This window comes from Wasmannia auropunctata, unplaced genomic scaffold, assembly GCF_000956235.1.
Source record: "Wasmannia auropunctata unplaced genomic scaffold, wasmannia.A_1.0 LD336085.1, whole genome shotgun sequence".
Classification (NCBI taxonomy): Eukaryota; Metazoa; Arthropoda; class Insecta; order Hymenoptera; family Formicidae; genus Wasmannia; species Wasmannia auropunctata.
In genome coordinates, this window is record NW_012026805.1 from 3,386,081 (window position 1) to 3,399,795 (window position 13,715).

At 36.3% G+C, this 13,715-nt stretch overlaps 1 protein-coding gene across 1 annotated transcript in view; it reads right to left on the reverse strand.

Moving 5' to 3' along the window:
• The window catches only part of LOC105448554 (transmembrane protein 26-like), a 29,262-nt gene that overhangs the window by 12,995 nt on the left and 2,552 nt on the right, over window positions 1-13,715 (reverse strand). The window contains exon 3 of the mRNA XM_011687196.1: window positions 12,378-12,570. Coding sequence (XP_011685498.1) covers window positions 12,378-12,570 — 193 coding nt within the window. The remainder of the gene's footprint in view (window positions 1-12,377; window positions 12,571-13,715) is intronic.

Below are 13,715 nucleotides of genomic sequence, written 5' to 3' on the forward strand. Positions count from 1 at the left end.
CGACTGACATTCTGGCTTGTTCATCTTCTTTGTTTCCAAATGAAATTCTTTCTGATAATATTTGAGGAGTTGTTAAACAATTCTCTTGATCGACTGATATGTCATTTTGTATAGGCGAGGCATCGGGTAATTTGCAGTTCTTGCGATGTGCTTTCAATCTTTCAGCAGCAATGTTTACAAGTATTTTATTGCACATTTCGCACTGTGCTACTAGTGTTTATTTTATTAATGCCAGGCTTATTCTGAAGCACCCGACAAAAACCTAGTTTCCAAACGTCATGTTTGAGTCTTCCAATAGAAGACATTTCTTCTGCAAAACAACATTAAATATTTTAAATTTTTATTATTTTACATATACATAATTTTTAAAAATATAATTTAATTGTAAGGCCCGTTCTACAACATATCGTATGTCGGATCGTAAGCAGTAAATCGTAAAAACTGACCAGTCATAATTGAATGTTTTTACATTCGACTGTGATTGGTCAATTCCTACGGCTTACGGCTTACGATTCAACATACGATGTATTGTAGAACGGGCCTAATATTAGTAATTAGTAAAGACGACCAAAAAATGAAAAGATGTTTCTTGTTTACAAGTTAACCTTATACACGTATATAATTCTTCTTCTTCTTCTTGTAGTCCTTGGTTGTCAGATCCGAATGGATCTTAGTACCACTTTTGCATCACAAAAACCCGGAGATCATAGGGCTTGACTTCCAGGGTAGTCTTGTTCTGCTCAGTCCTGACAGTCGGCTGAGTTGTCCGGATCTAAAGAAAAGGGAGAGTCCCCCAAATCTCAAGCTCAACATTAAAGGTTAATTTCTAATATCTCATGAGTTTTTTAAATGAATTCTAGAGTGCCATGCGCCAATTTAGAATTGACATTCTCAATCAAATATTTCATATTATATGGGCCCTGTAGGTTCAATAAGCGGAATTTGGAAATTAAAGCAAGTCTGGGAGTGTTCAATAAAGGACACTTCCAGAAAATCTGTTCAGTGTCTTGTATTTGAGCATTGCATCGACATTTAGGATCGTCAATCATTTTGCATCGAAATTTTCTAGCATTAGTCCAAAGATATCCCGTTATTAATCTAAACATGATTCCCAGTTCGGGAGTTTTCAGGCCAAATTTACTTAAGGAAAGAATATTCAATTTCTTTGAGCGATTGAAAAATGGATTAGCCGGATTAAACTTTAAAGAATTAATGAATGAGTTAGTTATTTTACTATATTCACTATTGAGATTCATTAGTACTTCAGCGAAGTGTACCTTGTTATCAGAATACGCTCATGTTAATGAAGCCTGTTTGGCTGCCTTATCAGCAAATTCGTTCCCCTTGATTCCCCTGTGTGCAGGGCACCAAGTGAATCTGAAATAATATCCCGAGGAAAGGTAATAGGAAATTTTTCCAAAGAGGTCCTTAATCAATGGATTCAGATTTAGATATGGGGAGTTAATTTTTTTAATCGGTTCAGAACAAGAGGCCAAGGCCTGGAGGGAGCTCAAAGAATCCGTACATATATTCGTATAAGTTAGTGAGTGTGAGACTGCTAGTTCAATGGCTTTGTTGATTGCTATTAACTCCGCTGAAAAGGAATTTGAAAGGTTATCTAGTCTAAGACCAATGGTCAGATTCAGTTTAGGGATAACGCATGCCGCTCCCACGTCTGGGACAGAGTTTTCATTTGTAGATCTAGAGCCGTCCGTGATATCAGTTTCGTTCATATTTTTCCTACGCTTAGTAATTCCTAAAATAAAAAGTAAATTGCAGTTTGTGCTTCCAGCGGTGTTGTGACCCGTTTCCAGGTCGATATCTAAATTGGGGGGGGGGAATCCTCTTGTAAGCGAAAGCAGGGTGGAAGTCCCATTTATAAAGACGTTCACGGAAAGGTTTGATAAATGTCCATTTGAAGATTATGAAGGGGATATTTCTTGAGGCTAAATTTTGGTTTCTAGATAAAGTTTCAAAGTTATTTATTTTATTTATGATCTTGTTGTTTTTCAATTGAATAGACCTGCATAAGTAAGTAAGTACCTATCAGTCTTCTCAGCAATGTTGCTGATAAAAGACTGCTGATTGCAGTAGGTCCAGGCAATCCTATTCGAGGGGTTCTTAGGGAGTTTTAGTGCTAGTTTATAGGCTAATCCCAGACGGTTATTAACAATATCCATATGTGACCTAGCTGCGCTAACATACCACATTGCCCCCCAGCTAAATTGAACTCTAATTGTGGCGTTGATGAATCTTATAGCTGACAGGGGAGAGACTCCCCAGCTACTGCCACGTATCCATTTAAGTATATTCAGAAAGATAGCTGTTTTATTACAAACATTTTTAATGTGAAAGTTCCATCTGTGACCCGTGTCCAGTGTTAGACCTAAGTATTTAACTGTATTGCTTAACGGAATTGGACCTGATGCCGTTTGTAGAGAGTTGGGAAGGATTAAGGTTCTAGCTCTATTAAAAATGATAAATTGTGTCTTAGCAATTGAGATTTCCAGATTAAGGTTTTGCAGCCAATTTTCGATATTCGAGAAACTATGGGATAGATAGTTACAAATGTTAATAGAATTTTTATTGGAGCAGAGAATAGCTATGTCGTCCGCAAATTGTATAGGGATACAATCGTTACGTATATGATTAAGGATGTCTTTTACATATATATTAAAAAGCAACGGGCTGAGAACAATCCCTTGAGGGAGGCCTCTTTGTATTACTCTACTTCCGTAGAAGGTACCTGATTCATAGAAATTAACAGTTCTGGTACTAATAAGATTCTTGATAAAAATTTTGTATCTTAATGGTATCTTAAGCTCATTGACATATTTAAAAAGAGTTGTTGGATTGACGTCATAAGCTCCTTTAATGTTTGCAAAAAGGCCCCCCGTTGGGACTTTCTGAGAAAAACCCTTGTAGGCTTGAAGGTTAATAAAAGCTAGGCAGTTTTCACATGATTTTCCTCTTCTGAAACCGTATTGAGAGTTGGGTAAAACATAGTCCAATTTAATGAGACGTTCGAGGCGGGGTTTAATAGTTTTCTCAAATAGTTTGAGGATACAAGAAGCAAGAGAGATGGGTCTAAATTCTTCTTTGTTTGGTTTTGGTATTAACGAAATGCTATATGAATTCCATTGTTGTGGGAAGGATCCGTCTTGGAGAATCATATTAAAGATTCTAGTTAGTTGTTCCACGGCGGTAATGTAAAGGGAATTCAGTAATTGGTAGTCAATTAGATCCGGACCGGGGCTACTGTTTAATTTAGATCTTAAGATTTGTTCTTTAACTTCAAATGAGGATATTAAATCATCAAAAAAGGAGGGAGTAGTCACTGGAGAAGTAGGTTTGTCGAATTCCTCCATGGCCCATGTTTGGCAAAGTTTTCAATAAATTTATTAATCAAAGTTAATTTACTTTCTTCTGGAGGGGGGGTTGGGTTTAAGTAAGCTGACTTTTTAAAACTATTGATCGCATCCCAGATTTTGAGCCTGATGTTAAACTAAGGTTATCGACAAACTTGTGAAAGTTCTCTTTCCTTTTTTTCGCGATGGTTTTGCGTGTATTATTAGATACCTCTCTATAAAGGATTCTCTCTATAAAGAACAAGATTCTCTCTAGATGGCTCTTGAATCAATTTATTATATATAATTTTCCTTTTGTCTACCGCCTCTTGACAATCGGAGTCCCACCATGGTTTATTGGTTTTTTATTTTTTTTGTTGTTTTCTAATTGTATTTTATTCTTTTTGTTTAAGAAGGGTGCTATGGTTATGTTACCTGTCTTTTAATCAAAAGATTTAATGTTTCCCAAGTTATCTTTAATTATTGCTCCCGCCTGGAGTGCGCTGTTAATAATATGATCATACCAGATATTGTAAAGATCTGCGGCGTTACGGAAATCTCCCGCATCTTTCGTTAGTTTAGACATGGATTCCATAGAGATTTTAATTTGAGTGTCACAGATAATTTTATTTAATTTGCATGATAAGAGTTTGCTTTTGGAGGGGATAAGGACCGAGCTATTGTCTTTGTTAAGGTTAGATTTATGCATGCTGATAGAGATTGGTAGATGGTCACTACCTAATGCATCGTCTAGTGTATTCCAGTTGTAATTGATATTATTTAGGTTAGATAATGTGAGGTCTGGAAAACTAGTGTAATTCATGTTTGCAGATATTCTAGTGCCCATGCCATTATTTAAAAAATAAAAATTAGAGTCTCCTAAAATCTCACTTAATATGTTTCCATCTCTAGAACAACGCGATGATCCCCAGGATATATGGTGAGCATTAAAGTCCCCACATATGATTACCTTAGAGGACCAGGCAGAAGTATGTATTCTATCAAAGAAATTAGACCAGTCCTCTCTTTTAAGTACAGTGTTTGAGGGTCTGTACAATAAAATAATTAAAATTCTTTTAGAGGAAATGTTACGATTTAAAAAGAAGATACGTGTGAGTTCCAGACCTAAGTAGTTAGGTGGGAAAATGTTGCATACTACCGGGTCTAACGAGCTTTTACATAGAATGGCAGTGCCCCCTCCCGGGAATTCTCTGGGCCTGTCAAATCTAAAGATAATATAATTACGGAAAGAAAGGATATTATGATTATGAAGCCAAGTCTCCTGTAGGCATATAATATCGTAATTCAAAATGAGGTTAGAGAATTCTTGGTATTTACCTGATATACCTCTACAGTTCCATTGAAGGCAGGGCCATTAAAAAGAAGAGAATTCTAGGAGACTTCCTTACATTTATATTATAATGTAACAAAAACTATTCTTTCTGCCCGAGCAGTACTTTGACGAATTCCAAAAGAGCGATCGCCCTTCCTTTGTCATTATCAAAGGAATGAAATATGTGTTCAATTTGAGCTAATATTATGGAAGGCTCGGGGAATCTACTTGGAGTGATAAGTCTATTCTCATTGTTAATATTAAATGCTTTTTTCTTAGGTTGAGTATTTAAGTGAGTACTCAAAAAGTTACAGGGACCTCCTTTATTGGATGGAATTCGTTGAGAGGGAAAAACCCCGTCGTCCTGATCCGAGTCACGGTGTGACCCAGCTGTTGGAAGGGTTTCCCCGTCCCCATCATCCTCCATACAGGCTTCACTGTCAGTTGGGACAGTAAGTTAATATTATATTCAAAGGTCTTCCTTTGTTGAGTCTTTTTAAAACGTGATCGATGTTGCGATGGGACAAAGGACTTTTTCCTGTGAACGTGTTCAGAGTTAGCGTTTTCAAAGATTGAATCAGCATTCCATGCTAAGTATTAGCCTTAAATGTTTTTGGAACAAGATCGATATTATCTATTCTATGTTTGCTAATAAGTTTTTTAGCATTTATTTGATTGGTGTTACAATATGCCATAACGGCATTTATAATTTTAAACTTCGCATATATTGGACATTTAAAATCTAAAGGGGGGTGATCCCCTCCGCAATTGCAGCATGTAGCAATAGTAGTAGTGCAGTTATTATGCTCGTGATCTCCTCCACAATTGACACATCTTGGATTGCTGTTACAAAAATTGGAGGAGTGTCCCCATCTCCAACATTTCTGACAGCTCCGAACGTTATTGATGAATGGGTAGACCTTGCATCTGACCCAGTATATATTAATGTATTCTGAGAGTAAATTTGCTCTAAAGTTAATTTTTATGGAAGATGAGTTTTTTAATAAATTATCATTAAGCTTATCTCTGAATTTCATTCTGAAAATCGAATCGATCTCTATTGAGTTATGAAGACCCTGAATACCTTCTTTAATCTCATTTATAGATAAGTCAGGATCAACCCCTTTGACAATGCCTGCACGGAGGATTCTGTAATTGGGGATATATGACACCCAACCCTCAGGTAGTTTCTCATTAGAGGCAAGGTGATTAGCCTCCTCCACAGATTTAAAGGAGATGCCAACAATTTTCTTATTAATTTTTCGGACATTGCATATATTTTTGTAATCCTTATAGAGATGTTCAGCAATCGCAATCGGATGAAAATTGCCAATGTTAGATTCGATCGACTCAATGTGTACCAGGTATGGGTATGAATTTTTATCATTATATCTGTTAATTTTTTTTTGTTCTCTAATAGTGTTTAATCTATCGTGGGGGGGGGGGGGCATAGTTTGCCCCAAGTTAGCTGGAGAGTTCCTGATTGTCTCTGAATTAAGAGAGGTTCTTGAGTTTTCCGAGACAGCGTAGTCTATTCTCTTCAAAATATTAATACTTTTGGGAGGTGAATTTCTTTTCGGTGATTCGCGAGCGTGGATTGGCGAATAAAATAGTATTTCCGAGTTTGCGGAATCATCCTTATTACTGGATGGTCCTGGTATTCCCTCCATTTGCTCCATTTGATTGACAGGAGAGGGAGTGTTGGTTTTAATTTTACGCTTTTTAAGTGTAGTTGGGGACGGTGATTGAGGTACCGTAAGCAAAGGGGTATTTATATTTATATCTATCTTAGGGCTTACTTTAGTTTTTGAGTGCGATCTTTTATTTAGTTTATGATTTTTAATTTTAGGCATATTCAAGTATAAAGAAGCAAATAGTTAGAAAATTAAGGAATGTGTTGCTGAGTCACGTATCATTGTAAAATTCAAAATGAAAAGCAAAATAAGTTTGTTGAATTGTTTGTTGTCAGAAGGACGTTGGCATGTGATGGCTGTTCACGTCTTTAATATATGAATCATAAATTCTTTCAACATGGGAGAGGTAGAATTGGAATGTTGTAAATAACCTCTTATATAATCAGTAAGGCAATATGGTGGTTAGAGAGATAGACTGTGGTAAAACTTGTGTTACCTACCATGAGAGTGCAATTAGTTGTACAGTATAATATATCATATGGAAGTTAACCACTCCTGGGTTAATAAAGCTTAAAATATATGATTGAATGTTATACAAGTAAATGACAGTCCTGAATGGAAATTTCCTTATCTGCCAGGAATTCGCAAACTGAAATAATAATTATTAGTATCTATCAAAATGAGTCTCGTGGATATGTTATCACATATGTTATCACGTAGAGTTCGGTTTCCGTTCGTATATTTATAGTCTATGAAATGTATCACAATTTCCATCACAGTCTGTGCGTTTCTATATATATCGAAACAAACCTTTAAAGATATGCTCGTTTCCGTTATAGGAGATTATGTTCTTTTAGTTTTAATGTGTATATTAATTAATAAAGATGTTTTTGTGAATATAAAGTAAGTATTTAAGTAACTAGTATCGAAGAGATCATCCAAAGATGGGTACGTGAAAGTACTCTTAAGTATTATATAGATAGTTAGATAAATATAGATATTCAATAGAGACTAATACAAATATTATTAACAAGAGTAGAAATATAAGAAAATAAATAAAACTGTTTAAATTTGATGCGTATAGTAACAGTTATGTTATGTTAATGACTGGGTATACTGGTAATCGCATCCAGGGTCAAGGGAGACCACAAATAAACAAGACTAGTAATAATAATGTAATTTAGTAAGTGTGATCACATCTATATTCATGACTAGATTACTGACATCGGTATCCCAGATCAAGGAGGGACCATGCGGAACGAGTAGGCCCAATAAAGATAACGCATTTGAACAACTTAAATCTAATCTTAATTGTTTAAATATAAAGAATAAGGGGAACAAGAATAGTAAAATCGTAATTTAAAGAATGTGGAGATTAATAGTTTATGGTTATGGTAATTTAAGGTTACTAAATGTACATGAAATTTGAACAGATAATAAGAAAATGTAATAAGGAACGCAACAGCATATATTAAATTAATGTAATCTATAGATAGATGCTCTAGTCCAAGAAATCTCTTAATAAATTAAAGAAAAGATTAGCCAGAGCATATAAACAAAACGAGAGTTTGAGATATATAACGAAATATCATTGATAACAAGAAAAATAAAAAATGGGGGGAAAGAATAACGACTTAATCCAATGTCTGATGCGTTCAAAACCAAGAAAAAAGAAAAAAGAAAAGATAAGACAAGACAAGATAAGATAAGATAATATAATATCATATAGCATCAAGGAAAGAAGAGAAAGAATTTAAGTAAAGTAATGTAATTAATCGCTCTAAATTCGCCCCCTCATTACTCGCCGGTTGTGTATGAACATAAACAAAAATTTGATTGAGATAAGCTCCCTGCTTGCACTAAACGTAGCAAATACGTTACTATCACGTGCTAACTCGTCGCATGTTACGTTGCAGCGACGTTTCGAAACGTCATTAACAGGTCGCTGTCACGTAACGAACAGCCAAATTCTTGGTGACTGGAACGTTGCAGTAACGTGTATTTGTACATTATGCGACATATTCAGCACCTATTCGCGACTTGAAAATGATTCAATTGAACCAATTGAACCAATTTTGAAAAGATAAGATTGGTTTTTATTGTATTATGTACAAAAAAATACTTATAACAGATGTATTTAACATTTTAGGTCTGTTATTTCCAGCTGAACGTCTTGCACCATTGGAGGGAAAAAGAAAAAAGATGAACGATGCAAGAAGTTCAGCTAGAAAGAACGGAGCTAAAATGTAAAATATATATATCTGTTGAGTATTTTACGTACATAATACATTAAAAACCAATCTTATCTTTTTAAAGTTGATTAACCATTTTAATTATTACAGCAAACATAGAAACAAAAATTTTATTTTATATATATGTATAAAATACAATATACATTTTTATTTTATACGTCAATTATTGTCAATTATTTAACTTATACTTTAGAGTAAGGACCAATTTTGATTTGTATATTAATTTATATTAAATATGTATTGTTATGTCACATATTCAGTATATAAATAAATTTCATTTGTTAATTTTTTAAAACATTTATATTGTAATACTAATAAGTACATTTTGGCAAACAATCATATAAGAAATTTTTCTCAAACATATATATACTAATACTACTAATATTGTATATAAATACAAAGAACATAAATCAACTCTAATTATTTTGTTTACAACACATGAACTCGCGTATTAAACACATAAATAAAAATATTAAAAAAAAATAAACTAATATCGCTTACACATGTAATAAAATGTCATATGTTATACATAAATACAATAGTAGCATAAATTTCGATTTTTAAGTAAGTAAACTCAAGTATAAAACAAGTAAATAAAGATGCGGTCTTTTTTCAAAAATAATACTTATTATTATAATCACAGTAATGTGTAGTATTTTTTATATTTTAATTAGATTCATCAAATTCCAAATCATCTGAACTTAATTTCTTTTCTTGTCGATATTTTTCTCCTTTTCTGAAACATAAATAAATATCAATAAAAATATTGAAATTATCGAAAAAATATGTGAAATATAAATTGCGAAAGAAGTCTGAAGATATCTACAGATATCCTTAATTAAAATAAAAGAAAACTGCAGTTGCTATATCGATATTATATACAAATTGTAATTAGATAATTGTATTGTTAGCAAAATAGTACATAGATGAAGAGGTTATAACTGATAACTGTTTTAATCATAATATGATCATTCGAAACATTTTCACACAATTCATACAATAATAAATTAAATAATTGAAACTCTTGAGAAATTAATTAATAGGAAAAAATAGAAATTTGTAAGCGCCAGCATTTTGGTTATCGATGAGCAATACTTTAGTCTAAATTTGTATTAATATTTTATTGTTCCACAAATTACGCGTCGATATTTTGTCAGTCTTTTAAAACACAGTCTCAAGCTAAAATTAAATTTGTAATTATTTCTTTTATTGAAAAAATATCACTATACATGTCTCAATCGCATTGATAGAGATGCCTTATATTTCAGATATTAGAAAAGTCCAGATTTGAATCCTGGCTGAAACGTATTCTTTGCAATACATTTCTTTACAAATTTTAAAATGTTTATTAGCATTAGTAATGTTAAGTTGCTTAATTTAATTAATAATTTGATCATACAATTTAGTTTTAGCTTAAAACTGTGTTTTAAGATCGATAAACAATCGGCGCGGAACTAAAAATTGTATAGTATATAAATTCACATAAAATTTACATAATACACTGACAATCAATGTTGACTTTTATAAGATTATATATATATATTGCGACCGCACGCGTAGGTGCGAGGCAATACTATCGGGAGTTCGCACGTCCGGATCGGGCAGAGTTTCGCATCCCGATCGGAGACACAAGTAATTTAGATGTCACAATAATCGTCTCCGCGGATGTAAGCGGGGTTTGGGCGCCAGGCCCGCGTGAGCGAACCAAATTTTATAGTATTCGAGCTATCTCCGATCTTCGACGCACAGCCCGATAGGTCAAAGTAATTTAGATTCTCGCGAAAAGTCCGGACGGGCAAACAACGACGGCGCGGAAGGCCGGCTAACCAGCTCCGACAATGGTAGAGGGGCGGTTCGTTAGATGTGAGGCTTACGTGTGAGGCGAGAGCGACAAGGAAAGAAAATAATTGCTCCTGAATTTAATAGTAATTAAGAGAACATGTATTTTCAATGGTCTCGCGGGGCGAGTGAGTACAGAGGCGAGTATCTCGCGTGGTACTCGCGGGACGCGCGGGACGGAGCGCGCAAAGAGCCCCGGGGAACGCGTATTCCGGTGCCGATCCTTGGCGGACTAACGCCACGCCAGGACGCCTATGCGAATTACAGATAGTCACGGACGTAATACGGGACACGGGTGTGTATCGGATAACGAACCGGGGTGACGAGAACCGAACGAGCTCCTTTAAATGATCACGCGATGCCTTGGGATGATACCCGATTGACCACGTCCCGATTGACCACCAGCCACTCACAGCGCTTGAACAGTGGAAAATCTCTAGGCACCGGCCGCTGTGAGTGGCTGTGGTCAATCGGGACGTGGTCAAACGGGACGCTCCCGATGCCTTGCCGTGGAGCCGCGGTCGCCTTGCGAGGTTACTCCGCGGCGCTCAAATAGTCCCCTCTCGCACGAGGCCGAGGGTCTGCAATCGCTTTGCGTTGGCGTTTTACAATGAGCGGCTATCGTTCGATTCCGTCTTCCCGTCGGAGATTACAACTCAAAATACTTGCCCGAGACAATCCGGATGTCCGATATACGGCAGGCGCGATGACGGCGATCGGCGCGCGAGCGCACGCGGTTCACGCGTTCGCGGCGTGCATGGGCACGTGGCCCGAGATCTACGGCGAATCTCGTTTTTCGCAACACAAGAAAGTTACCGCTCTCGACACAGAATTTAATTCACGATACGCGGAAACTCTAATAAATCCGACACACACAGAACGGCAAAAACGCGCGCTTCGCGACTTACAATTACACGATACAAACACGTGGTGACTCGGCCGGGCGAAGGCGAACGCAAAGGCGACAATCTTAATGACTCGAAATTAGCGCAATCGAGCGGGCGGTGCAATCTTTCGTTCGCGGAACAAGTAATATTTGCAACTCTATTTTACACGGCACTCACGGCCGCTACGCTGAAGAAATCTTTACTCTAGCGCGGCCCTCTCGCTTCGCGAAACTTGGCGACTTTACAAAAGTAGCGACGTTAGTCTCACCGGAGGCTCTCCAACTCTTAACTCTCGTGGACTCTCGATACTCAGTCTCGGCAGTGGATCCTGCGTCCCTTATAATAATCACGTCAGGTAGTGATGACGATTACGGCACGAGTGACGGTCCTTCGTAGCGCCGGGAGCACGTCTGTAGCGGGGCCATCTGCCGGTTTTCGCGATCTCTTCCTGTGAGTCCCTCTTTCGCGACCCCCTGCACCGCAGGAGGGTAGCGCTAGTCGCGGGCCCCGTGATAACGGGCGCGCGATTTCAAAGTGGTCTTGCCGGGAGGGCTTCTGGCCCTCGATACATGGAGCGAGCCATGGTGTCAGCTCTCCTGCGCTCTTGTACTACCGGGGCAGGGCCGTCGGCTCGCTCCGAAAACTCTGTAAAAGAGAACAGCAGGAGGGCTCCGTGATGGAAGAAAAAGAAAGAGTAGTTACGTGACCTGTGCTCCCGTCTTGCGCTGAGTGTATGTCTCGGTAGCCTCTCGTCCTGAGAGTCCTCGCTGCTTGGAGCCGGTGAGACGATGCCTCAATACAGTCTTTTCTGAACAGTCACCATCCCTCGCTTATTTCGGTCGGTGCATGACTTAACTGCTTAATTCTAGTATCAAATTTTAAGTCGCGGAACATGGCAAATCGTAGATGCGCTCGCCCTCGAAAGTCGGAGGACGCAGGATCCACTTAGCCTTTGCGGTCGGGCTACTGAGCCCTTGTGACGAACGTTGTCGAAAAACGTCACGTCACAATGTACATTGTAAAAATAATAGTTATATTTATTTTATCTAGTTTTATAAGAAGAATAATATTAGAATGTTACGTACATGCACATCTTCTTTCTGATGTTGTGAATCACTAGCTGTCAGATTGCATAAAGAATTGAGATATAATTCAGAATTCTTGGGTATACGAGTAATTGGTTTGCAAGATTTCAATTTCTTGTCTATTATATCCAGATCTATCAACCACATTGCAGGTACCATCATACTAAGGTATAAAAATACAGATGGGCAAAACCTGAAAATATATTTCAGAAAAAACAATTAAAACAGTAATTAATGAACTTTTACTTTTATTTGTCTCAAGCTGCATTAAAAAGAGATCTTAAAATATATACATATATGTATAAAGATATATAATTTATATACATATATGTATAAAGATAAGATATATATATCTTATCTTCTTCGTTTAAACTATTTCTAATATTTCTTTCATCTTATGTTTTTGACATTTAAATCTTATCTCTGCTTGTACTATATATGAAAGAAGTATGCTATTTTAGGCGCAAAGTCGCAGAAAATATGATACATTTCTTACACATCATCACTTAACATATTCAATAAATTGTTTTAATTAATTAGCTGTTCATCGGATTTCCTACGTATTGTAGTTTATATTTCGATGATAAATATTATTATAATATTTTATCTGTTAATGAACTATTATTATTGACTGTTAATTACGTAACAGCAATCTGTCAATGACGTTTCGAAACGTCGCTGCAGCGTATCGTGCATACATCGAACATATCATACTGTTGCTACATTTAGTACAGGCAGGATATATTTCTTATATCATTTATATTTCTCTAGTTTTGTACTTTCACATACGTAAGTATTTTTCTATAATATTTTCTGCAATTGCAAATATCAGCAAAAAATTATGTTTACCGAAAGTTGTAAATGGGAAACATGATACATTATTGTCAATTCTGTTAACATATTTCAATATACAACAATCTTTGTCGGCAAAATATATGATAGAGTGATAACAATAAGCGGATTCTGAATATACTAATGGTAAATATCAAGCAATTTTGCTATTGCAAAAAGTGTCAACAAATATTTCGCAAAAATGCAACAATGTATTGCAGTAAACAGATCCTGAACTTCCCAATCAGCAAAATGCTAGCAAAATGTCGACAGACCGGCAGCAGATTAGATCAGAAAATGTTAGCAGCATGAACTCATCTGAGGTCGCATTCTGCTTATATTCTGTCGACAGAATCTGCTTACATAATTTGACAGATTTGCAACAGAAATCGAGCAGATTGTGCTGACAGACTTTAACATCAAATTGACGGCAGAAACCGAACAGAATCTGCGCGACACAATCTGATAGCAGACTGAGAACAAAAATCGAGCACACTTTGCAGTTTT